Source organism: Leopardus geoffroyi, chromosome A1, assembly GCF_018350155.1.
Source record: "Leopardus geoffroyi isolate Oge1 chromosome A1, O.geoffroyi_Oge1_pat1.0, whole genome shotgun sequence".
Taxonomy (NCBI): domain Eukaryota; kingdom Metazoa; phylum Chordata; class Mammalia; order Carnivora; family Felidae; genus Leopardus; species Leopardus geoffroyi.
Genome location: NC_059326.1, coordinates 17,989,888 through 18,015,915, shown reverse-complemented (window position 1 = coordinate 18,015,915; position 26,028 = coordinate 17,989,888). Strand labels below are relative to the sequence as shown.

Genomic DNA, 26,028 nt, shown 5'->3' with positions numbered 1-26,028 from the left:
GCAACATACCTCGGTTATAGGTCCTTCTCTGGTACCTCGGAGGAGACCCATCTCATCAGAAGTCAGCTGGAACTTGGATAAGAAGGCATCTGCGACTTGTGCTCGTATTTCTAGTCTTTGACTATAATAGTAATAAAAAACAACCAAGCAATAAAAAAAAAAATCAAGCATGCTATGAATTTGCGTAGCTTTAAAACAAGCTACATCTCTGACATAATAACTTCTTAAAACCCATGTGAAAGAGTCTCAGTATCTTTGAAAGCCTCATTCCTGCCTCAAACATTAGATGCTCGTCCGGCGGGTAGGTGACAAAATTACCTGATATTGTTCTACCTCAGATACCTACACACAGTAAAACGAGTTAACCATCATGCAAAAGAAGAAATGAGTTTACAAATGGTCCCTGCGTAACAAGTTCTCAGCCACTTACATGTACTTGAATTGTTCATCTGGTAGTACCAATGTTGTCTTACAGGAGAGAAATATGGCCGTTTTCAACTAATTTCTTTTCAATCACTAAAAAATCCTAAGCCTCTGAAGTTTTCACATGAAGTGCACAGCAACCAAAAGTCATGTTTCTTATTTTTTAACTTTCGATTAGAAACAGAAGAACTCATTTACCAATTCCTCATAAATCCATAGAGCAATCCACTTTTGTCTTCACACTTTTTCTGCATACTATGGTAATACAAGAGTCTTCAGTTACATTATGTGAATGCAACCTATGTAGACCAGGTTGACAATTAAGGAAAGGCACACTCTTATTTGGAATGTGACCTGAAGGCCCGAGCCGCATCCCCGTCTAAAGGCCAAGTCCTGAGCAGAAATTCACCATTCCTGGCTTTTCCATCTTAGATTTAAAGATATACAAATAAAATTGGGTTTCACCAGCAGTATTCACAAGGCAGTAATATTCCACAACTTAATAATACTCAAATGAGAGTGGACAAAATAAACATCAACATTCTATGTGCAGACAGTACAATGCATCTGCCATATTTGTTTTGTTGGTATGCTTGGGGTTCTAAAGTCAAAGTCAAATGCTCTGAAATAATATAGCAAGTTAGAAAGGAAAAGTCCTCTAGGTGGCAGTAACATTCTGATGATCTCAAATGATAATGTAAATAGTGTAATTAAATCTACACAGATGAATGGCATACGCCCTTAATCATCTTATGGATATCAAAAAGTTACTTTATCGGGTTTTGTTTTATAGTGTTAAAGCTCCAATCGTTACCACACAGGATTTAAAATAATTATAATTCATAAAATTCCTCGAGATTATTTAGATTAATCATTTTTACTGAAACCTTTCCAGAGCTTCTTTCAGATCTATCTCTAGAGTCAATTTACTGGGCACAAAGGAAACAAATTTCTTTAGTTTATAACTTACTTTTGCTTTAACCAAATCTAGTATTACGTATCTTGATCATACTTCTTAATTATTTAATTTCATTCCAGATAGTAGTTTTGACTAGTATGTATGTACACACACACACACACACACACAGACATAAAAGCCATGAAATAAAAAGACTTTAAGCCAGAGGCTCTATCTCTACAAAAGATTTGGTCCAAAAATATGTTTAATGGTCATATTGCTAAAACAAGGGTTTGGTATCTCAAGATGACAACTTTTAAAGTAATGATGAAATACACTGTAATATATTTTTAAAATCATATTACTCTTTGCTTTCACCCTATATATTCTTCCCAGGTAAAACTGCACAACCTTTCTGATAGACAGTTACTCTCATATAGTCCAATCATTTGGTTTGGGAGTATCTGTGCAATGTAAGAACACTAACAGGGACCTACAATATATAAAAGCCCTAAGCCAGGGTCTGGTGTGACAAAAGATACATATCAGACCTTGCCTTCATCTTATATCACAACTGAAATATGGTATGTTCTGGAGAGTTTTTAATATCTAAATAAAATCATATGAAATAAATGTTAATACAAAACATATAAATGGCTATTATAAATTACAGCCTCTTTGGGATGTGTTCATGTAATCACTGTAATCACTTGGAGATGTATTATATGTTATATAATACATAAATAAACACAGCAAATACATACTGTGAAATAATGTGCAGCAGATAAAAAATATGAGATAGATCTGGACCTATTAACACAAAATGATCTATAAAGCATTTCTCAGGTACAAAAAGCAAGCCACAAAAAATATGTTGAGCAACAACATCGAGTTTTTAAAAAATATATATACACACCCATAAATGAATTTTCAGGACATGTATTCACAAATTACTTAAATATTTAAAATAAACAGACTGAAAAAAAAGTTTAGGACTAGTCTGAAGATGGCGGCGTAGGAGGACGCTGGGCTCACCGCGCGTCCTGCTGATCAATTAGATTCCAGCTACACCTGCCTAAATAACCCAGAAAACCGCCAGAGGATTAGCAGAACGGAGTCGCCGGAGCCAAGCGCAGACGAGAGGCCCACGGAAGAGGGTAGGAAGGGCGGCGAGGCGGTGCATGCTCCATGGACTGGCGGGAGGGAGCCAGGGCGGAGGGGCGGCTCCCCGGCCAAGCAGAGCCCCGGAGTCTGGCTTGCAAAAGCGGAGGGGCCTGACGGACTGTGTTCCGACAGCAAGCGCGACTTACCGTCTGGGAGGTCATAAGTTAACAGCTCTGCTCAGAAAGCGGGAAGGCTGGAGGACAAAGGGAGGGAGAGCTGCTGAGCCCCCGGACGACAGAGCTCAGTTTGGTGGGGAACAAAGGCGCTCGCCAGCGCCATCTCCCCCGCCCATCCCCCAGCCAAAATCCCAAAGAGAACCAGTTCCTGCCAGGGAACTTCCTCGCTCCGCACAAACACCCAACTCTGTGCTTCTGCGGAGGAGCCAAACCTCCGGCAGCGGATCTGACTCCCTCCCGCGGCCACAGGGCCCCTCCTGAAGTGGATCACCTAAGGAGAAGCGAGCTAAGCCTGCCCCTCCTGCCCCTGTGCACCTTGCCTACCCACCCCAGCTAATACGCCAGATCCCCAGCATCACAAGCCTGGCAGTGTGCAAGTAGCCCAGATGGGCCACGCCACCCCACAGTGAATCCCGCCCCTAGGAGAGGGGAAGAGAAGGCACACACCAGTCTGACTGTGGCCCCAGTGGTGGGCCGGGGGCAGACATCAGGTCTGACTGCGACTCCGCCCACCAACTCCAGTTATACACCACAGCACAGGGGAAGTGCCCTGCAGGTCCTCACCACTCCAGGGACTATCCAAAATGACCAAGCGGAAGAATTCCCCTCAGAAGAATCTCCAGGAAATAACAACAGCTAATGAGCTGATCAAAAAGGATTTAAATAATATAACAGAAAGTGAATTTAGAATAATAGTCATAAAATTAATCGCCGGGCTTGAAAACAGTATAGAGGACAGCAGAGAATCTCTTGCTACAGAGATCAAGGGACTAAGGAACAGTCACGAGGAGCTGAAAAACGCTTTAAATGAAATGCAAAACAAAATAGAAACCACCACGGCTCGGCTTGAAGAGGCAGAGGAGAGAATAGGTGAACTAGAAGATAAAGTTATGGAAAAAGAGGAAGCTGAGAAAAAAAGAGATAAAAAAATCCAGGAGTATGAGGGGAAAATTAGAGAACTAAGTGATACACTAAAAAGAAATAATATACGCATAATTGGTATCCCAGAGGAGGAAGAGAGAGGGAAAGGTGCTAAAGGGGTACTTGAAGAAATAATAGCTGAGAACTTCCCTGAACTGGGGAAGGAAAAAGGCATTGAAATCCAAGAGGCACAGAGAACTCCCTTCAGGCGTAACTTGAATCGATCTTCTGCACGACATATCATAGTGAAACTGGCAAAATACAAGGATAAAGAGAAAATTCTGAAAGCAGCAAGGGGTAAACGTGCCCTCACATATAAAGGGAGACCTATAAGACTCGTGACTGATCTCTCTTTTGAAACTTGGCAGGCCAGAAAGAATTGGCACGAGATTTTCAGTGTGCTAGACAGAAAAAATATGCAGCCGAGAATCCTTTATCCAGCAAGTCTGTCATTTAGAATAGAAGGAGAGATAAAGGTCTTCCCAAACAAACAAAAACTGAAGGAATTTGTCACCACTAAACCAGCCCTACAAGAAATCCTAAGGGGGACCCTGTAAGACAAAGTACCAGAGACATCACTACAAGCATAAAACATACAGACATCACAATGACTCTAAACCCGCATCTTTCTATAATAACACTGAATGTAAATGGATTAAATGCGCCAACCAAAAGACATAGGGTATCAGAATGGATAAAAAAACAAGACCCATCTATTTGCTGTCTACAAGAGACTCATTTTAGACCTGAGGACACCTTTAGATTGAGAGTGAGGGGATGGAGAACTATTTATCATGCTACTGGAAGCCAAAAGAAAGCTGGAGTAGCCATACCTATATCAGACAAACTAGACTTTAAATTAAAGGCTGTAACAAGAGATGAAGAAGGACATTATATAATAGTTACAGGGTCTATCCATCAGGAAGAGCTAACAATTATAAATGTCTATGCACCGAATACCGGAGCCCCCAAATATATAAAACAACTACTCATAAACATAAGCAACCTTATTGATAAGAATGTGGTAATTGCAGGGGACTTTAACACCCCACTTACAGAAATGGATAGATCATCTAGACACACGATCAATAAAGAAACAAGGGCCCTGAATGAAACATTGGATCAGATGGACTTGACAGATATATTTAGAACTCTGCATCCCAAAGCAACAGAATATACTTTCTTCTCGAGTGCACATGGAACATTCTCCAAGATAGATCATATACTGGGTCACAAAACAGCCCTTCATAAGTTTACCAGAATTGAAATTATACCATGCATACTTTCAGACCACAATGCTATGAAGCTTGAAATCAACCACAGAAAAAAGTCTGGAAAACCTCCAAAAGCACCCACCCTACTAACGAATGAGTGGGTCAACCAGGCAATTAGAGAAGAAATTAAAAAATATATGGAAACAAACGAAAATGAAAATACAACAATCCAAATGCTTTGGGATGCAGCGAAGGCAGTCCTGAGAGGAAAATACATTGCAATCCAGGCCTATCTCAAGAAACAAGAAAAATCCCAAATACAAAATCTAACAGCACACCTAAAGGAAATAGAAGCAGAACAGCAAAGGCAGCCTAAACCCAGCAGAAGAAGAGAAATAATAAAGATCAGAGCAGAAATAAACAATATAGAGTCTAAAAAAACTGTAGAGCAGATCAACGAAACCAAGAGTTGGTTTTTTGAAAAAATAAACAAAATTGACAAACCTCTAGCCAGGCTTCTCAAAAAGAAAAGGGAGATGACCCAAATAGATAAAATCATGAATGAAAATGGAATGATTACAACCAATCCCTCAGAGATACAAACAATTATCAGGGAATACTATGAAAAATTATATGCCAACAAATTGGACAACCTGGAAGAAATGGACAAATTCCTGAACACCCACACTCTTCCAAAACTCAATCAGGAGGAAATAGAAAGCTTGAACAGACCCATAACCAGCGAAGAAATTGAATCGGTTATCAAAAATCTCCCAACAAATAAGAGTCCAGGACCAGATGGCTTCCCAGGGGAGTTCTACCAGACGTTTAAAGCAGAGATAATACCTATCCTTCTCAAGCTATTCCAAGAAATAGAAAGGGAAGGAAAACTTCCAGACTCATTCTATGAAGCCAGTATTACTTTGATTCCTAAACCAGACAGAGACCCAGTAAAAAAAGAGAACTACCGGCCAATATCCCTGATGAATATGGATGCAAAAATTCTCAATAAGATACTAGCAAATCGAATTCAACGGCATATAAAAAGAATTATTCACCATGATCAAGTGGGATTCATTCCTGGGATGCAGGGCTGGTTCAACATTCGCAAATCAATCAACGTGATACATCACATTAACAAAAAAAAAGAGAAGAACCATATGATCCTGTCAATCGATGCAGAAAAGGCCTTTGACAAAATCCAGCACCCTTTCTTAATAAAAGCCCTTGAGAAAGTCGGGATAGAAGGAACATACTTAAAGATCATAAAAGCCATTTATGAAAAGCCCACAGCTAACATCATCCTCAACGGGGAAAAACTGAGAGCTTTTTCCCTGAGATCAGGAACACGACAGGGATGCCCACTCTCACCGCTGTTGTTTAACATACTGCTGGAAGTTCTAGCATCAGCAATCAGACAACAAAAGGAAATCAAAGGCATCAAAATTGGCAAAGATGAAGTCAAGCTTTCGCTTTTTGCAGATGACATGATATTATACATGGAAAATCTGACAGACTCCACCAAAAGTCTGCTAGAATTGATACATGAATTCAGCAAAGTTGCAGGATACAAAATCAATGTACAGAAATCAGTTGCATTCTTATACACTAACAATGAAGCAACAGAAAGACAAATAAAGAAACTGATCCCATTCACAATTGCACCAAGAAGCATAAAATACCTAGGAATAAATCTAACCAAAGATGTAAAGGATCTGTATGCTGAAAACTATAGAAAGCTTATGAAGGAAATTGAAGAAGATTTAAAGAAATGGAAAGACATTCCCTGCTCATGGATTGGAAAAATAAATATTGTCAAAATGTCAATACTACCCAAAGCTATCTACACATTCAATGCAATCCCAATCAAAATTGCACCAGCATTCTTCTCGAAACTAGAACAAGCAATCCTAAAATTCATATGGAACCACAAAAGGCCCCGAATAGCCAAAGGAATTTTGAAGAAGAAGACCAAAGCAGGAGGCATCACAATCCCAGACTTTAGCCTCTACTACAAAGCTGTAATCATCAAGACAGCATGGTATTGGCACAAAAACAGACACATAGACCAATGGAATAGAATAGAAACCCCAGAACTAGACCCACAAACGTATGGCCAACTAATCTTTGACAAAGCAGGAAAGAACATCCAATGGAAAAAAGACAGCCTCTTTAACAAATGGTGCTGGGAGAACTGGACAGCAACATGCAGAAGGTTGAAACTAGACAACTTTCTCACACCATTCACAAAAATAAACTCAAAATGGATAAAGGACCTGAATGTGAGACAGGAAACCATCAAAACCTTAGAGGAGAAAGCAGGAAAAGACCTCTCTGACCTCAGCCGCAGCAATCTCTTACTCGACACATCCCCAAAGGCAAGGGAATTAAAAGCAAAAGTGAATTACTGGGACCTTATGAAGATAAAAAGCTTCTGCACAGCAAAGGAAACAACCAACAAAACTAAAAGGCAACCAACGGAATGGGAAAAGATATTTGCAAATGACATATCGGACAAAGGGCTAGTATCCAAAATCTATAAAGAGCTCACCAAACTCCACACCCGAAAAACAAATAACCCAGTGAAGAAATGGGCAGAAAACATGAATAGACACTTCTCTAAAGAAGACATCCGGATGGCCAACAGGCACTTGAAAAGATGTTCAGCATCGCTCCTTATCAGGGAAATACAAATCAAAACCACACTCAGGTATCACCTCACGCCAGTCAGAGTGGCCAAAATGAACAAATCAGGAGACTCTAGATGCTGGAGAGGATGTGGAGAAACGGGAACCCTCTTGCACTGTTGGTGGGAATGCAAATTGGTGCAGCCGCTCTGGAAAACAGTGTGGAGGTTCCTCAGAAAATTAAAAATAGACCTACCCTATGACCCAGCAATAGCACTGCTAGGAATTTATCCAAGGGATACAGGAGTGCTGATGCATAGGGGCACTTGTACCCCAATGTTCATAGCAGCACTCTCAACAATAGCCAAATTATGGAAAGAGCCTAAATGTCCATCAACTGATGAATGGATAAAGAAATTGTGGTTTATATACACAATGGAATACTACCTGGCAATGAGAAAAAATGAAATATGGCCTTTTGTAGCAACGTGGATGGAACTGGAGAGTGTGATGCTAAGTGAAATAAGCCATACAGAGAAAGACAGATACCACATGGTTTCACTCTTATGTGGATCCTGAGAAACTTGACAGGAACCCATGGTGGAGGGGGAGGAAAAAAGAAAAAAAAAAAAAAAGAGGTTAGAGTGGGAGAGAGCCAAAGCATAAGAGACTGTTAAAAACTGAGAACAAACTGGGGGTTGATGGGGGTGGGAGGGAGGGGAGGGTGGGTGGTGGGTATTGAGGAGGGCACCTTTTGGGATGAGCACTGGGTGTTGTATGGAAACCAATTTGACAATAAATTTCATATATTAAAAAAATAATAATAATAAAATAAAAAATAAAATAAAAATTAAAAAATAAATAAATAAAAAAAGTTTAGAAACTGCAAAAAAAAATAAAATAAAATAAATAAAATAAAATAAAATAAACAGACTAATCCTGATAATGATTCCTTCAAGCATTCTCAGAACATGATTTATGAATCTTATGGTGCCTTCTTTTTCTTTTCCTGAAAATCTGCCTCTGCCATATTTTAACTCTAACTTCTAGATTCACTTTCACCAAATAATTTCAAAATAATAAGAAAAAGATTTTAAAAATGGGCAAAAGATACAAAAGAAAAAAAGGATTAAGAAATAGAAATGGCAAGACAAAATGAAAAAAAAAAAGCTGACTTACCCACCAACAACATTCAATAAAATATAAATTAGGAGTATGATGCTACTGTTCATCTATGAAATTGCCAAAGTTTTCATGACAATACCTACTACTGGCAAAGGTTTAATAAAAGAGACATTCTCATTTATTGCCGACAAATATGTAAATTGGTATAATCCTTTTGGAGAGCAATTTAGGCAATATACATTATTTCCTTAGTACATCCTAAGGAAATAATCTGAACTGCACATAATGATTTAAAAACACACGCCAAACCATTATTTTTAGTATTGGAAACAATACTAATATTCAGTGATATAAGAATGTTTAACATACGTGTTGGTTCATTCACAAGATGAAATATAATTTCACCATTAAAAAGCATGGTTTTTCTAAGTAAAAGACATAGAAAAATGAACATAAATTTGTTTTCAAGTTTATATATTTATTTTTGAGAGAGAGAGGAGAGAGAGAACGCACACACACAAGCAGGGGCAGACCGAGGGGGAGAGAGAGAATCCTAAGCAGGCTCCAAGCTGTCAGTGCAGAGCCCAGGGAGCTTGAACTCACGAACAGTGAGATCATGACCTGAGCTGAAACCAAGAGTTGGACGCTTAACCAACTGAGCCACCCAGGCACCCCAAAAGTGAACATAAAATATAAGTGAACAAAGTAAAACAGAACTATACACGTATGATCACACTGGGAGGAAATATGCCAAAACGTTAACAGTGGTTATGCCTGTGTAGTAAAGTTGTAGCTGATTTTAGTTTTTTTTTTCCTCTGCATTTTATACATACAAATGAGAATAAGAAGAAAAGAGGTCTCTAAGCTTTCCTGCCCGAACAAATATGTTTCTGTAATATATTTTTATATGTATGTTTATGCAAAATAAAGTATTGTGTTTTTGTTACAAACTGCAAAACCTGAATTAAAGTAGTTTATAACAAATAGCACAATTAAAATACAGTTAAAACTATTAAAAGATAAAATAGTAAGAAATAGTAAGGAAGGGTGAGAAAGTAAATAACATAGCTGAGGAAAACTATAACCTAAGCTTCCCAGCCATCAAAGCGAATGTAGACACAAGATGTGCTGATAGCTTTGTCTAATGAAAGCTCTGGAAGAGGAGAGAAGGGTAGTGTCCCTTGACGGATTACCAGGCAATGTGTTCAGCTCCTGTGTAAATCACCTAATCAGCTATTCCCTTTTTTCAGATGTGAAAACTGAGGCTGAAGTTAAGAAGTAACTTGCTCAAAATTAAAAATCTAATGAACTCTTACCCAAAATTTAGATTAGAATTCAGGTTTTTGTCTTCAAAGCCTACATTCTTTCCACTTTAACATACTATACCTCAAAAAGAAACATAAACGTTCACCAGAGATTGTTTCTCTGATTCTAGAAAGAAATTTGGCTGGTGGGCCTTCACAAGAGATAAAAAAATATATGGAGCGCCTGGGTGGCTCAGCTGGTTAAGCATCCAACTTCGGCTCAGGTCATAATCTCAAGGTTCCAGGGTTTGAGCCCTGCATCCCGCTCCACGCTATGCAACACTTGCTTGGGAATCTCTTTCTCCCTCTCTCTACCCCTCCCCCACTTGTGCTCCCTGACCTCTCTCTCAAAATCAATAAATAAACCTAAAAACTTAAAAAATATATATGTATATATATAAAGTAATGACTTCAATAGCATTAAAAAATATGGAAGTAGGGGCACCTGGGTGGCTCAGTCAGTTAAGCATCAGACTCTGGATTTTGGCTCAGATCATCTCACAGTTCATGAGATCAAGCCCTGTGTCAGGCTTCATGCTGACAGTGCAGAACCTGCTTGGGATTCTCTCTCTCTCTCCCTCTCGCTGTCTCTCTCAAAATAAATAAATAAATAAATAAACTTTAAAAAAATATGGAAGTATATTTATGTGGATATCACTTCCTGATTATCAATGAAACCCATCTTCTATCAACTAAATATTACAAAGAAATATTAACCGCAGTTCTGTGAAGACAATTCTACATCAAACTTTACCTATTAGAGCATCAGCTATCACAATGACTGAACTTCTAATGTAGTTGGAAAAATATTCATATCATTTATACATCTGTCTTAATAAGAATGGCATGTTATTCAAATAAGCCCACAGAATTTCTATTTTTAAAGCTAACTGCTTATTTGACAAAGTTTCTTGCTAAAAAGATAAGGTAATACTTAAAAATGGAAAAACAACTCTCGGCCAGCTTCCAGCAATCTGTTATAATTTCTGCTGTGTAACTTTCCTACAATACTTTCCACAAATGTTCACTTGGCACATCATATCCCTAGCTCTTGAGATACTGGAATGTCAGAAATTTTCACTCCCAAAAGCATACCCAGCCAAAACACTTTCATCGGCTTATTAAAATAATAAACATGAACAACGTTGCCTAGTTTTGAGAATATACAGATAGAAACACAATGTTCTAATGTTGCCTCCTATAAACATTAATCAGGGTCCCAAATATGTTACAAGCTCCAATACAATGCTCAGTTTTCAGTTTTTATTTTATGTTCCTTTCTTGGTGTCAGATTAGCTGTATTCCATATTCATTTATTCAGAAATTATTTATTGAATCTACAATGCATTAGGCACTGGAGATACAAAGAGAGTTAGGAAACTGTCAATGTTCTCAAGGAGCTCACAGTTTAGTAAGAAGAGAGACAGTCAAACCAACAACTGATTACAAAAGACTGTAATACACAATACATGAATCCATATTCTACTCACTTTCATTCACCCATTTATTCAGTCAACAAATATTAGCATACCTATTTGTAAACTACCACAAGAAGAACTTATGCAGTTAACTCTTAATTATATTAGAGAGGACAGACCATAGCTAAAAATAAGAGACAATGAATGTGAAAAAATAAAAATAAGACTATCAAAAATCTAAAATCATCTACATTTTAAAAAGCAATCGGGGCGCCTGGGTGGCGCAGTCGGTTAGGCGTCCGACTTCAGCCAGGTCACGATCTCGCGGTCCGTGAGTTCGAGCCCCGCGTCAGGCTCTGGGCTGATGGCTCGGAGCCTGGAGCCTGTTTCCGATTCTGTGTCTCCCTCTCTCTCTGCCCCTCCCCCATTCATGCTCTGTCTCTCTCTGTCCCAAAAATAAATAAACGTTGAAAAAAAAAATTTTTTTTTTAAAAAGCAATCTTTTTTTTAAATCCGTAGCAAACAATAAACAACACATTGTCATCTCCAAAGAGTGAATAATCCTTCAACCCCAATCAAGTTTGATACTCCTAAAATATTGTTTTGTTTATTTTCCTCTTGGATAATAGCTTAGAACCTTACATGCTGTATGAATTTTGAATCATATTTTTTATTATTTTAACTTTGATTTGGAGTTACCTATAATTTTCTTTCCACTTAATCTCCAAATTAATGAAGAAGAAACTGTACAAAGAAAAACTTACCTTTCAGCTTGAAGCTTAGTGGTTTTTACTATCAAATCTTGAGTCTGTTCTTTTGCCGCCTAAAATTATAAACATATCCAACATGAGCACATCTCGACTTTTTTATATTTCAGAAAACTAATAGTACCACTTACTAAAGCTCAAACTTAACAGCATGTGAGATCACACTCCAGAGCTCAAAAGTTTTAAAAAGGCCAAATAACTGAACTAGATGTTACCAGGCTCATATACTACCTTTACTAAGAGAAGCTCAGAGTTCTCAGCAGACACAACGCCAAGGCTTACAAGAAAGAAAATGGTGTGAGGACGCTAAGGCATTTGACAATTCATGATGTTTTTAGTGAAACAGAACTACTGGAAAAGCAAGGTCGGAATAAAAATCATGACTTCCGTTATGAACATGTGACTTGAGATACCATAAGACCTCTAAATAGAGTTGTAAGTTAAGTCACTGAAACGCTGGTGTGGAACTGAACAGAAATGCTCAAGATGGAGATAAACATTTGAGAGGTGGAATACACAAACTACCCCTCATATAGGGTTTTGGGGAAGATCAGAGATAGCCCTATCTGAAGGACACAGGGCTGTTACCGACAAGTTTTGTATTAAGCAATCCTTCCTTCCCCAAGCCAGAGTCGAAAGGATCAGGAATGAAAACTTGATGAAAAGCTATTCTATCCTAAGATTAGGCAATTATTTTACAGTAGACTGAAACAAAAGAAAATGTAGCTAATCAGATTCTCAAAGACCTAAACATAAAGGTGTTTAGCAAAGAGAGGAGAAACAAGTGGGTGTATGCAGCTGGAGACATGGGGTCCATGCCCTTGAGGGACATGGAGTGGGCTAGAATTATGTATAAATAAAGCCACTAGTAAGTGGAAATTACAGTTGACCTTGAACACCGCATGTTTGAACTGTGTGTGTCCACTTACACAAGGAATTTTTAAAAATAATACACTATAGGGGTGCCTGGGTGGCTCAGCCGGTTAAGCGTCCAACTCCGGCTCAGATCATGATCTCAAGGTTCATGGTTCGAGCCCCGTGTCGGGCTCTGTGCTGACAGCTCGGAGCCTGGAGCCTGCTTCTGATTCTGTGTCTCCCTCTCTCTCTCTGCCCCTTCCCTGCTTATGCTGTCTCTCCCTGTCTCTCAAAAATAAGTAAAGGAAAAAAAAAATTTTTTTAAATAATAAAAAATAAATGTAAAAAAATTTTTTTAAATAATACATTACAGTTCTGTAAATCTATTTTCTCTTCCTTATGATTTTATTAATAACATTTTCTTCTCTAGATTACTTTATTGTAAGAATACAGTATATAATATATACATATAACATACAAAATGTGTTTTGACTGTGTATGTTAACAGCTTCTGGTCAACAGTAGGCTATTAATGGTTAAGTTTTGGGGAGTCAAAAATTAGGCATGGATTTCTGTGTGCACGGGGGTCAACTCCCCTAACCTCCTCATTGTTCAAAGGTCAACTGTATAAAGCAGACAAACACATATTATAGAAGGTCAGTCTCTTAAAGATAGGATACCAGAGCAAATATGGGAAGATACGGGGTCATTTCCAGGCTGGAACACGATCATAAAGAGCAAGCTTCTGCTGCTAAGTTTCTAGAGCTGCATTAGATCTACACAGGAAACCCCAGCCCCCTGCAAGTTCTGGGTTCTTAGAGGCCTAAGCCTTCTACAATCTTTCAGACTGTCAGCAACGTTTCTGCCTTACTGCTTCATACAGGTATCCCATCAACAAGAGCCCCAGCCCCACCTCCATCTGAGTCCGTGCTCCTTGCAACCAAATCGCATGCCTAGCAAACAGTAGGTATTTGTTAAGAAAACAGATTTGAACCTAGATAATTCAGCACATCAATAACTTTTGAGGAATGGAGTCGAACACAATGACTTCCATGGTACTATTCTAAAATTATTACTCTTTAAATCTACTAATTTCTTCCAATTCTTCCTCATCTTTCCTAATCCCATTTTACTTTCAGGATCCACTGCCACCTTACTCCTGCTTAGTACAATTTTCAAGAATATTTAAAATACTTTAAAAATTCTAAAATATATTTACATTTTAATATTTGTGAAAAAGGAATGCCACACAAAATCAGTATCAAAAAGTGCTTCCTAGCTTCTTTTTTTAGCTGCAGTCATTATTAAATTGAAGGTATATCTTACAAAAAACACCACCTGTTAATCACTGACGTAAGATACTTGATTACAATGTGATGCAGTAAGAATTATGCATATTTCTTGACTCTTCATTTATAAACTGTGGTAACGATCCGAAACTAATGTTTAATAATACCAGTGAAGATCATTATCGTAAAACAATTTCCAATTTATCTTAAATGTTGAGGATGATTATTTCTCATTAAATAATAAACATATGCCTCTAAATGTAATTTATCCAAGCCAATCCACAAAGGGAAAAGCCACAGCATATAAAAAATCACTGGTTATATTTTTTCAGTATCTTGTAATAATAATTTCTAAAATGTCCCCGATCCAAAATACTTTTTAAAATATGAGCTAATTTAATTAGTCCTGTGTCTAACATCCTAAAATGAAAAAGTAATACTTTCCTCTATGGATAAACTGAAAACCTTATTCTAGAGTTGACAGTCTGAGCGGGTACCATTAAGATTCCAAAAACATATGCAAATAAATCAGTGCCAATGGCTGAAAACTTCCAAAGTCACCGATCTAATCCCTGCTAATACAAGAATCAAAATCGAATGTAAACAACAAGTAGTGCAAAATATTTTTAAACATGAAATTTAAAAAGTGACGAAAATGTTGCATCGTGATTATGGTAGCTGTTTCCTAGGTATATAATTGTCAAACACATCGATTTGTACACATCCGATGAATGCAGTTTATTACTGCACATAAATTCTTCCTCAGTAAAACTGATATAAAAAAGGAAAGAAAGGAAGAAGGGCCCATGCCATTATAGGGGGAAAAAATAGGGTTGGCGGATGTAAAGAAAATATCGAGGACAAAATGAAGAGGATACTCTGTGATTTAAAATACTTCTAATATGTTTTGAAAACAGCACGAAGGATTAAAATACTTTGATCTTTTCCATCTACAAATAGGTATAATAAAAAGAATAAGAATATAATTGAGGGTAAGAATTAGGCAATGAGATACAACCACTAAAAAGAGGAACTTGAGTAATCCTGTATAACACAAAACATAAAATTAGTATTACAAAACAAATTCAAGAGTATAGTATAGAAAATCTTATAGAGTGTAATTTGAGAAAAGGCATTAAATCAAGGAAGCTAGAAGATGAGAAAAGGAAATAAAGAGAAAGTGACAGAAACAGAATCGTCAAACAACAAAAGTAATACTAAGCGACAGAAGTAATACTGCAAAAAATGTGAAATGACAATAATTAGCAAAGATTTTATGACTACTTAAGGGCTATATAATAAAGATCTAAAGATTGAATAGATATGCCAATAATATTTGATGTATTAGTAAGAGTACTGAAATTTAGATAAGGCTAGGAAAGCTAAAATTTTAGAGAAACAGGAAACTGCCTAGTTCTAGAGACAGATCATGTAAGTAGCTTATGATTAATTTGGGGAATATGCATAGATTAATGATTCTTCCTAGAGTCAGTGTCGCTCTCAACAGTTCTAGGAGAATCTTAAAGGTATAAGTTTGAAATATAAATGTGAAGGTGGTAAATACAATCATGACTGACTCTCATGGGGAAACCCTAGTCTATTCAGTATTCCAAAATTACATAAATGAGGGTAATGCAACCAAACTAGACGTTTCAAACTTTTTTTTTTTTTTTTTTTTGAGACAGAGACAGAGCATGAGCAGGGGAGGGGCAGAGAGAGAGGGAGTCACAGAATCCAAAGCAGGCTCCAGGCTCTGAGCTGTCAGCTCAGAGCCCGACGCGGGGCTCAAACTCACGGACTGTGAGATCATGACCTGAGCTGAAGTCAGACGCCCAACCAACTGAGCCACCCAGGCGCCCCTGAAACTGCTTTAATAAACAGACATAGAACCAGAGATATTTTCCTGAGGTTTTGTGTGTGTGTGTGTGTGTGTGTGTGTGTGTGTGTGTGTGTGTGTGTTTGGGGGGGTGGGGGGTGCTGTGTGTGTGTGTGTGTGTTTGGGGGGTGGGGGGTGCTGACATAAATCATAATTAATCTGGGTCTTTGCTGAGCATAGCTTTAGTGTCGACTTACTCCTAAGACTTTCTACCAATGAACTCATTTCTGCTGGACTTACAGGATATTATAGGATTGAAAGGTTCATCGGTTAGCTCTACGCTGGCTAGATCAAAATATAAAGGCTTCAGGAGTTAACTGAACAGTAAACTATCATGCAAAGAAACCCATTTATAGTTAAAAAAATAAGCATAATACTTACACTCAAACTTCCTATTGGGCATGATATATTAGATATCCGTATATTTGACAGACTTAGCTAACGATTTCTGAAAGTTTACTTTGAACCAGGAACTAGGCTAAAATCCAGCCATTATACAGTACCTTCAGACGACTTGTCATGTCTTGACAACAACTGCTCATCGCTTGAACATCTTCATTTATGCTTTCAAGTTCCTGAAAAGAAAAAAAGACAACAGCACTACATATATTATTAAAGAAATTCTCTTAGCCGAATCCTTATTTTCATCTCACGAATTTTTTTTTGGCAAAGCATGACAAAAGATCCCATATTTAAGATTGGAAATAATTAAAATAATAACATCTAATGTTAGAACAGATATAAAGAAATTAGTATAAGCTTTTTAAAAGATGTGACAATAGGAAACAGCAAATAAAATATGACTACCTCATCATTCAGAATTTTAAAATTAAGATTTATCCTAAGGAATGAATCAGGTAAGTGTGCAACAACATATGTAAGATGATCAACAGAATTGCCTAAAACAAATGGAAAATGTGAAACATTTTCAAACACACAATGGAAATCTGCATTTATTAACAATAATTGTGTGTGTGTGTGTGTGTGTGTGTGTGTGTATTTTCGTTGGCATGGAGGGATGTCTATATAAGGTAAAAAAAATAAAAGTACTATGAAACAATGCATATAATATCCCCCATTTTTTAAGAAAAGTACATATATGTGTATAGAAAAACACAGGAAAACCAGGCAGTAAAATAATGACCAAGGTTATTTCTGGGTGATAGGGTCATAAACAATTGTTCTATTTCTGACCTTATCTAGCTTTTCTATAATGGATTGTTTGTAACTTTCAGTTAACAAAAACAAGCAAATATGAAAACCCAATAAACTAAAAATAGTGCCTCCTCTCTCTCGTCATCACATATTGGATCATGCCACAAACCTGGTAATTTTCTCAGTAACATTCTTTCCCTCTGTCCTTCCATCTCTAGCCCCCTCCAGATACATGTGAATTTAACTGGCCACTGAGTCCTGTCATTTATATCCTTAATATATATGTATTCTCTGTTTCTTTTTTACTACTCTAAGAGCTACTACTTTGGTTCAGGTCTATTGGTACCACTTGGGTGAACTGATCATTTTTTTTTCAACAGGTCTCCCAGGCTCTATACTTTTTACCAAACCATTCTCTAGTCTTTATTGAGTCAATGAAAAATATGATTTGAAAAATGGTATCACAAAACCACATTTAGCTTCATACTGCACTCCCATCTTCTTTTTCACAATTGGGTGTCACTTAACAGGAAGATATACAAGGAAGTTTCAGTGGCAGACCACAGACAATCCCTTTCAGCACCATGCCCAGACCTTCAAATAGAAACATGACAGTTCTTATGAAGGGACAGGCCAGTCAGAGGGCAAGTAATAAGAAAGCAGCCAGGTGAGGCTGTAAACAAAGTGTGAGGATGAACCAGTTAGAAAATCACTTATCAGAATATGAGCATAAATCTAAGTTCTAGAAGTAAGATTTTTCTCCCTTCTCTCCAAAAGTGCTTTGAATGAAACAGAACTATCAGAGTACCCAATGTTTTTAAATGTTCCTACATTTCACTATAAATAGGATATAAATCAAATTATTAAATGAAGTCCTAAGCTACTTTGAGGTGAATAAGTAATAAAAAAATCAAATAAAAAACAAAAATTAAATAAAAATTAAAAAATAAAAAAAAGGATGATTTCAAAATATCAATTAATATCAGCAACAGCAGAGACCTAAGTAAACTCATCTCACCATTCCCTTAAATCTCACTGTGTAATCTCAAACGAACAACACTGCCATTACCAGCCAGCTAGGTCAAGAACAACTACGCCTAATATTTACTTTAGCCACCATAATGTACCAAATGGATCTGATTTGTCAAATAATATAAATCACATCTCTGAATATGTGACCTAAATGCAGAGTTTTCATTACTGTAATTCAATGACCTTTACATTACTTATAAAGTATTTGAACTTACAGTCAACTTTTTCTCCCCCAGTTAAATAAAGTTACAGGCTGTGAAATATAATTGGTGTATGATAAGCTTTTAAAAAACTTTTTATTATGGAAAATTTTCAAAAATATCTCAAAGTTGAGATAATATGAATGTCAATGTCATACCACCTACCTTCAACAATTACCAACCCATAACCACTCGTTTCATCTATCTCTCTACACACTTTCTCTTTTTTCCTTTTCTTTTTTTAAGTTTGTTTATTTTGAGAGAGAGAGACACAGAGTGTGTGAGTATGCACAAGAGGGGGAAGGGAGAGAGAGAGGGAGGGAAAGAGAATCCCAAGCAGGCTCCACAGCCTTAGCACGGAGCCTGACACAGAACCCACAGACCGTGAGATCAAGACCTGAGCTGAAATCAACAGTCAGGTGCTTAACCGACTGAGCCACCCAGGCGCCCCCTCTCTACCCACTTTCTATCTTTCTTCCATCCCTTTCTCCCTCCCCGACAAACAGAATTATTTTGAATGCATAATGTCATATCATTTCATTCATAAATATATCAATATCTACTTCCAAGATTTAAAAAAAAATTTTTTAATGTTTATTTATTTTTGAGAGAAGACAGAGACAGAGTGTGAGGCACAGAGGGGCAGAGAGAGAAAGGGAAATAGAGAATCTAAAGCAGGCTCCAGGCTCTGAGCGGTCAGCATAGAGCCTGATGTGGAGGTGAACCCACGAACCCTGAGATCATGACCTGAGCCGCAGTCAGATGCTTAACCAACTGAGCCACCCCAGCGCCCCTCTAAGAAGACTTTTTTAAAAAATGCCATTTTGGGAGGTGTAGGTGGCTTAATCGGATGAACGTCCAGCGCTTGATTTTGGCTCAGGTAATGATCTCATGGTTCATGAGTTTGAACCCTGCATTGGCTCTGTGCTGGCAGGTGCAGAGCCTGCTTGGGATTCTCTCAGTCTTCCTCTCTCTGCCCTTCTCCCACTCACACTCTTTCTGTCAAAATAAATAAACTTTTTAAAACATGCCACTTTCACATCCAAATATTTAACAATAATCTCTTAATATCAAATGTCTTGTCAGCATTCCAGTCTCTTGTCTCAATTTTATTTTATTTTATTTTTTTTAATTTTTTTTTTTCCAACGTTTATTTATTTTTGGGACAGAGAGAGACAGAGCATGAACAGGGGAGGGGCAGAGAGAGAGGGAGACACAGAATCGGAAACAGGCTCCAGGCTCCGAGCCATCAGCCCAGAGCCCGACGCGGGGCTCGAACTCACGGACCGCGAGATCGTGACCTGGCTGAAGTCGGACGCTTAACCGACTGCGCCACCCAGGCGCCCCTCTTGTCTCAATTTTAAATAATTATTTCAAGTCACGAACTAACAAAGACTCACAAATTGCTACTGGTTGCTACTTCTCATTTCTTTTTTTTAATCTACAGAGTCTCACTCCTCCCTATTTCTCTTTGTCTTACAATTTATTTGTTGAAGAAATTCATTTGTATAGTTCCCAACACTCTGCATTTTCTGACTGCATATTTGTGGTGTTAACATGTTCCTCTGATCTCAGTATTTTCTATAAACGGGCAGTTAGGTCTAGAAGCTTGATCGTATTCTGGTTCATTTTTCTGGAAAGAATTTTTCATAGATGGTGTTGTATACTTTTACTAGAAGTGATAGATACGGATGTTTCTCTCTTTGTGAGGTTAGCTGCCAATGATGACCAATGGCTAGATCGGTGGTGCTCAACTGGGGCAACTGGGTCCCCCACCGTGGCACTTGGCAGTGTCTGGAGAAATATTTGGGCGGAACAACTAAGGAAAAAGTGGTACAACTGGCAGTGAGTGGTTACAGCCCAGGGATGCTGTTCAATACCCTAAATAGTGTGAGCCCAACTGTGTGACCCAAAAGGTAAACAGTGCCGAGTTGAGAAACCTTGAACTAGATCCATAAATTCAACAACGGTGGCAAAATATTCTATCAATCCCTCTTCATCTCTTCAACAGAATAGAGTTATAAAGAGCAGCTTCCTCCCAACAATTCTATGTAGTTGGAACAAAAGACAGGATAAATGTTGGACCCTTTCCTTTTATTTACTAGGTTTCAAAATAAGTTGGTTCCCTTATATCCACCAGATATAACCAATGAGGGCTCTTTTTGGGTTTTAGTATCAGTTTGAATCTTTGGGTTTAAACATGCTTGATAGGTTTCAGCCCACTCAGTTATTCTTATTGATGCTCTAACTGTCCTACCTCTGGCCAGTGGAAGCCTCATCAACTTAGCTCCAAAGTTCTTCTGCCGCTTTCCCCATAGTCTTAGCGTCCCTGCTTTCTGATATGTGCAACATTGTCTCTTTCAGTGGGAAATGGTGTTTAGAGAACACAATCTGGATGTGCTCATGAGTACTCTTTCTATTTTTGCTTAATGTTTATTTACTTTGAGAGAGACAACAAGTGAACAGGGGAGGGGCAGAGAAAGAGGGTGAGAGAGAGAATCCCAAGCAGGCTCCACACTGTCAGCATGGAGCCCAATGCGGGGCTCGAACTCACAAACCATGAGATCATGACCTGAGCTGAAATTGAGTGTCAAAAGCCCAACCGACTGAGCCACCCAAGCATCCCTATTCTATTTTTATGAACACTTAACCAAACATTCTTTTCAACCTTCCAGATTTTAGCCTTAGTGAAATCTTTCTGAACTGTTAAATATAATCTGTTTATTAATTAGTCATTAACATTATATATAACACATACACCTCACACAGAATAATTATGTGATACTAACAAAATTAACAAAGTATTGCATAATAAATATAATAACATAATAAGTAAAATCCATTTTTACCCCATGGTGAGTAGACTGCTCACTCAAATACGATAAATTATTTATGCACTGAAGTAACTGATCTGAATTAATCTGAAAATTTCATAATTTATGATGCACTAAAATAACTCACTCCTCATTAATCTCCAATGGAGAAGTGGTTATCCAAGGAGGTTTATTCAGTAAGGAAAAATTTCAGTGGAAAGTCATTTAAAGAAATGTTTCTTCTTGTTGCTAAAAAAGCAAAAATTTCGGGGCACTTGGGTGGCTCAGTCAGTTAAGCATCCGACTTTGGATCAGGTCATGAATTCAGGGATCATGAGTTTGAGCACCGCATCGGGCTCTGTGCTGACAGCTCAGAGCCTGGAGCCTGCTTCGGATCCTGTGTCTCCCTCTCTCTTTGCCCCTCTCCTACTCACATTCATTCTGTCTGTCTGTCTCTCTCTCTCTCTCTCTCTCTCAAAAATAAACATTTAAAAAAATTTTTAAAAATTTCTAAGAGAATATCCTAGAACAAATGTTACAACTTCTTAAGAAGCAGCATTAGTGGAGGTCACAGATTCAGAAATCACACTAAGTGAAGGACCTAGATGCTGCGAGAGTAAGTAGTTAAATCTTCTATTTGAACACGGTACACGAATAGTAAACGTATCAACCCAATTCATAAAAATATTTAGCACAGAGTCAGGCATACAGTTAAGTTCTCAATAAATGTAAAACAAAAAGAATTTACATACTTCCTTCACCTCCTTGAAAATGTTGACAAACTCTTCATTGATGGCTAAACTTCTGCGTTCAATATCTCCACGTAAATTCCTTCGAGTCCGCAAACTGTTTTCAACAAAAAAGGTTGAAAGTGCCTTGAGAGCTTCCAACATCTCCTACACAAGTGATAACAGAAGACAATTACTGGGACTGATTTTCAAATGTTTTCCTAATCTCAAGCCAAATTTTAATGAAATCATTTTCAAATTATGTTTGCATTAAACAATCAAAAAATACTGGATGGCCTTCACAGTACTGAATAGTAAACTTACTTCCAGAACACAGTAAGGATCTACTTACTTGTGTATTGTAGCATATATAAGAGATTATTCACAGCAGGATAGTTTGGAATTGTCAAGACTGGAAATACCCTCAATGCCCATCTAAAGAGGATTGGTTACAGAAATCATGATATATCCATTTTAGGAAAGATGAAAATTCTTTATGTACTTAATATAAACTTCAAGATACGGTAAGTGAAACAACAAGGTATAGAAACAGTTATAATACCAACTGTTACAAAAGAGAAAGGACTATGGTGCATGCATATTTGCCAGTGAATAGATAAACTACCTCTGGAAGGATGTAGTATGTAAGAAGTAAGCACCACCTGTAGCCTCCAGGCAGAGAACTCAGTAACTGGCAGCAGAGAGGAAGGCCTCTTTGAGGTGACTTCGGAACAGAGGCCTGAGTGACAGGAAAGGCATCCATGGGAACCAAGCCAGTCCACTAGAGGTTTTAGGCAAAGGAGTAATATAATGTGCTTTATATGTTCAAAAGTTTATTCCAACTTTGTGAGGAGAGCAGATGGGGGGCGGGGGGGGGGGGGTGGCAAGAAAGGAAGCAGGCAAGAAGAAGAAACTAAAATAATCCCAACAAGATTTGACAGTGACTTAGAACAAGACAGTAGCATTGCAGACGAAGGGGAGATGATCCGAAACAATTTTTTTTTCAAGGCAGCACCTATAGGATTTGTTAATGGACTGAATGCACGATGTGAAAACAATGACAGGAATCAAAACTATTTATACACTTTTTATTTCTGTGGGTACCTGATGTTCCTTACTAACAGTGGAAAGCAGAACCAGTTTGGAGAAAAACTAAGGGTCTGGCTGTGTTAAGTTTTTACGATGTCGATCAGGTATCTAATTGGAGCTGTCATATGAACAACCGACTGTTACAAATCTGGAGTTCAGCAGAGATGTCAAGAACAGGGTTCTAAATTTGAGAATCACCACCCTTTTTGCTATTTAAAACCATGAAAGAAACGGGGCGCCTGGGTGGCGCAGTCGGTTAAGCGTCCGACTTGAGCCAGGTCACGATCTCACGGTCCGTGAGTTCGAGCCCCGCGTGGGGCTCTGGGCTGATGGCTCGGAGCCTGGAGCCTGTTTCCGATTCTGTGTCTCCCTCTCTCACTGCCCCTCCCCCGTTCATGCTCTGTCTCTCTCTGTCCCAAAAATAAATAAACGTTGAAAAAAAAAAAATTAAAAAAATAAAACCATGAAAGAAAGAGACCTCTCTTACAGAGACAGTCTGCATAGAGGACAGAAGGGAGAAAGAAGACCAAGCCCAGGATATCAAATAGTACCCTAACTCCAGATACAAATTCCTACAGCTGAACTAGCATATATCCTAACAGGTTTCTGTGTTTCTGTTAACATGGTATTGTGCGATATTGGCTGGATTGACAAAAACAATAAAGCTATTTAAATTCAGTTCTATATTTAAAAGACCATTACAAAGATTTACTGTACAAAAAAGAAAAAGATGAAGAAAAACCACAGACACTAAGGAGGGCACCTGTTGGGATGAGCACTGGGTGTTGTATGGAAACCAATTTGACAATAAATTTCATATAAAGAGAAAGAAAGAAAGAAAGAAAGAAAGAAAGAAAGAAAGAAAGAAAGAAAGAAAAGGAAAACCATAGAATGAAGCCACTTCTTTTGACTACAACCTTGAAATTTCCTAGGCCTGGCTCAGAAGTGGTTAGTAAATCATGAATGGACAAGACCACACACACAGGTGCAAATTACAGTTTCCTCAGTTATTTGATAATGTGATTTAACCTAGTTACACTTTTTCCATACCTTATTTTTCTCCTGGGTAAAAAGAGAGATAATGTTATCTACATCATAGTAGCTGTATTAAATGAGATCATACATGCCAGTATCAGACACATTAAACACTTAATGAACTGTATGATAACATGAACATTTAATAAGAAACAGTAAGGGCCAGGCACTGTGCTGAGAACTCCAGACAGACTCTCTTGGTGAATCTTCACAACAACCCTGAGAAAGTTACCAGCAGAAGTCCCAATTTAGAAATGATGAGAAACAAGCTTAGAGAAATTAAAGGACTTACTCAAATCATAGTGCTTCGGTTTGATGGCTGTATCCAATAAGCCGTGGCCCCAGAGCCCGTCTTTCTTACTATATTATGTTATTTTTTATGCACATTCTTATTGACGGCTTATTTTCAGTTACCTACAAATTTATCTATAAAGGTCTCTCTCACTGCTACATATACTTTTTCTTTATGTCTACTGGCATGACGAATTTACCTAAAGATTCAAAAATACAGAAGAGATCATCACCTAGGACAGAGGCTGAACGGAGGAGTTTCAGGTGCTACTCGGGAGAGGATGTGGACAGTTTATCTTGCAAAGAAAAACAGCATGAGCCCAGATATCACAGACAGTGCTTAGCTAACAACAAAAACTGATACAAATTATTTCGTTTGAGCTCTGAGCAAGCAGTAGTTCTCTCGCGCTGCAAATCACTCCAGTCGTTCTCACTCGTCAAGTGGAAACGCTCAGTTATGCCTATCCGGGTTCCCCAGTCCCTCCTACCCCCTTTGCGTTGTCTTGTCTTGTAAGTTACTCCGACACCGGCTTCTAAGCCTACCCGGGGCTCTGCTCTCTCCCTGCTCAGACCCCCGAACACCTCCGGGGTACGGAGATTCCACGATTGGCTACCCGGGTCCAAAGTCTTCCAGGACAGGTTTTTCAAATAAGGGGTGACACCCAAGACACCTTTTCGCTTTTCCAGAGGCCCTCGGCCTCCCTCTTCCTACCCGCCCCACGCCGGATCCGGAGGGATGGAGGCACGAGGCAGTGAGTGTCTACAAACGCCTCCCCCGGCCAGGGTCAACTCCGCGGACGACTCTGGACCCCGGGCCCTGACAGCCCCGGTTACCTTGTCGTTGTCCAGCCGCGTCTCCAGGATCTTATGCAGCTTCCGCGACAGCGGGTTGTTGGTCTGCGCCGGGCCCCCGCCTGCCCCATTGCTGAGGCCGTTGGCAGCCGCGGACGCGGGTACTGCTACCACTTCCCCACCGCTCTCGGCCATAGTGTCGCAGAACCCGCCCCCAGCTCCGAGGGGACCCCCTACGCTTTCGGCCGGGACCCGCGCCGGCCGCGCGAGTACTGCGCGTGTGCGTGGACTGCGCGCATGCGCCCCGGGTCCCGGAAGGCTCGGCCAGCCCTGCTCAGCTGAGCCACGCTGCTGGAGAGGCGGGGTTAGAGCGAGGGGTAGGTGGGCAGATCCTTAGGGTCCCCTTAGGTAAGGGGAGACTGAGGGGAGGTTTCGCATAAGGTCTGGAAATCGAATCGTGTTTAAAATTTGGAGATTACGGTTAAAAGGATTTCAGAATCCTGAATCAATGAAAATCTAAGCTAAATTTGAGTAACATACACTTGACACCCGTGCCTGGCGTATAAATTCTACAGTAATTAAATTCATTTTACCTGATTTTTTTTTTTTTTTGGTAAAGTATTTATTAAAGGTGTATTACATGCTAGGTACTCGAGTAGGCATTAGGGGATGTCTGAGACAGAGGAGTTAAATGTTAAGATTGTGATGAGTGCTCTGAAGGTATTGAAGTGCAGAGTTGAAAGAGAATAGTGAAGGGAGGGTCCTACTTCACCCAGGAAGGTCTGGTAAGGAGTTCACATTTAAACTGAGATTTGAAGGAGAGTCTTAAACATGGG

General features: G+C 38.7%; 1 protein-coding gene across 4 annotated transcripts in view; it reads right to left on the bottom strand.

Annotated features, from left to right (window-relative positions):
• COG6 (component of oligomeric golgi complex 6) overlaps window positions 1–25,518 on the bottom strand; it is an 88,897-nt gene extending 63,379 nt beyond the window's left edge. For 3 of the 4 annotated variants that reach the window (XM_045474918.1, XM_045474925.1, XM_045474922.1), the window contains exons 1-5: window positions 25,235–25,492; window positions 22,010–22,153; window positions 16,561–16,632; window positions 12,035–12,093; window positions 10–121 (exon numbers count right to left, since the gene is read on the bottom strand). In XM_045474918.1, coding sequence (XP_045330874.1) covers window positions 10–121; window positions 12,035–12,093; window positions 16,561–16,632; window positions 22,010–22,153; window positions 25,235–25,387 — 540 coding nt within the window. In that variant the 5' untranslated portion in view covers window positions 25,388–25,492. Of the gene's footprint in view, window positions 1–9; window positions 122–12,034; window positions 12,094–16,560; window positions 16,633–22,009; window positions 22,154–25,234 lie in introns of all 4 variants that reach the window. The other variant, XM_045474920.1, reaches the window with a different exon arrangement.
• Window positions 25,519–26,028: the final 510 nt, after the last annotated feature.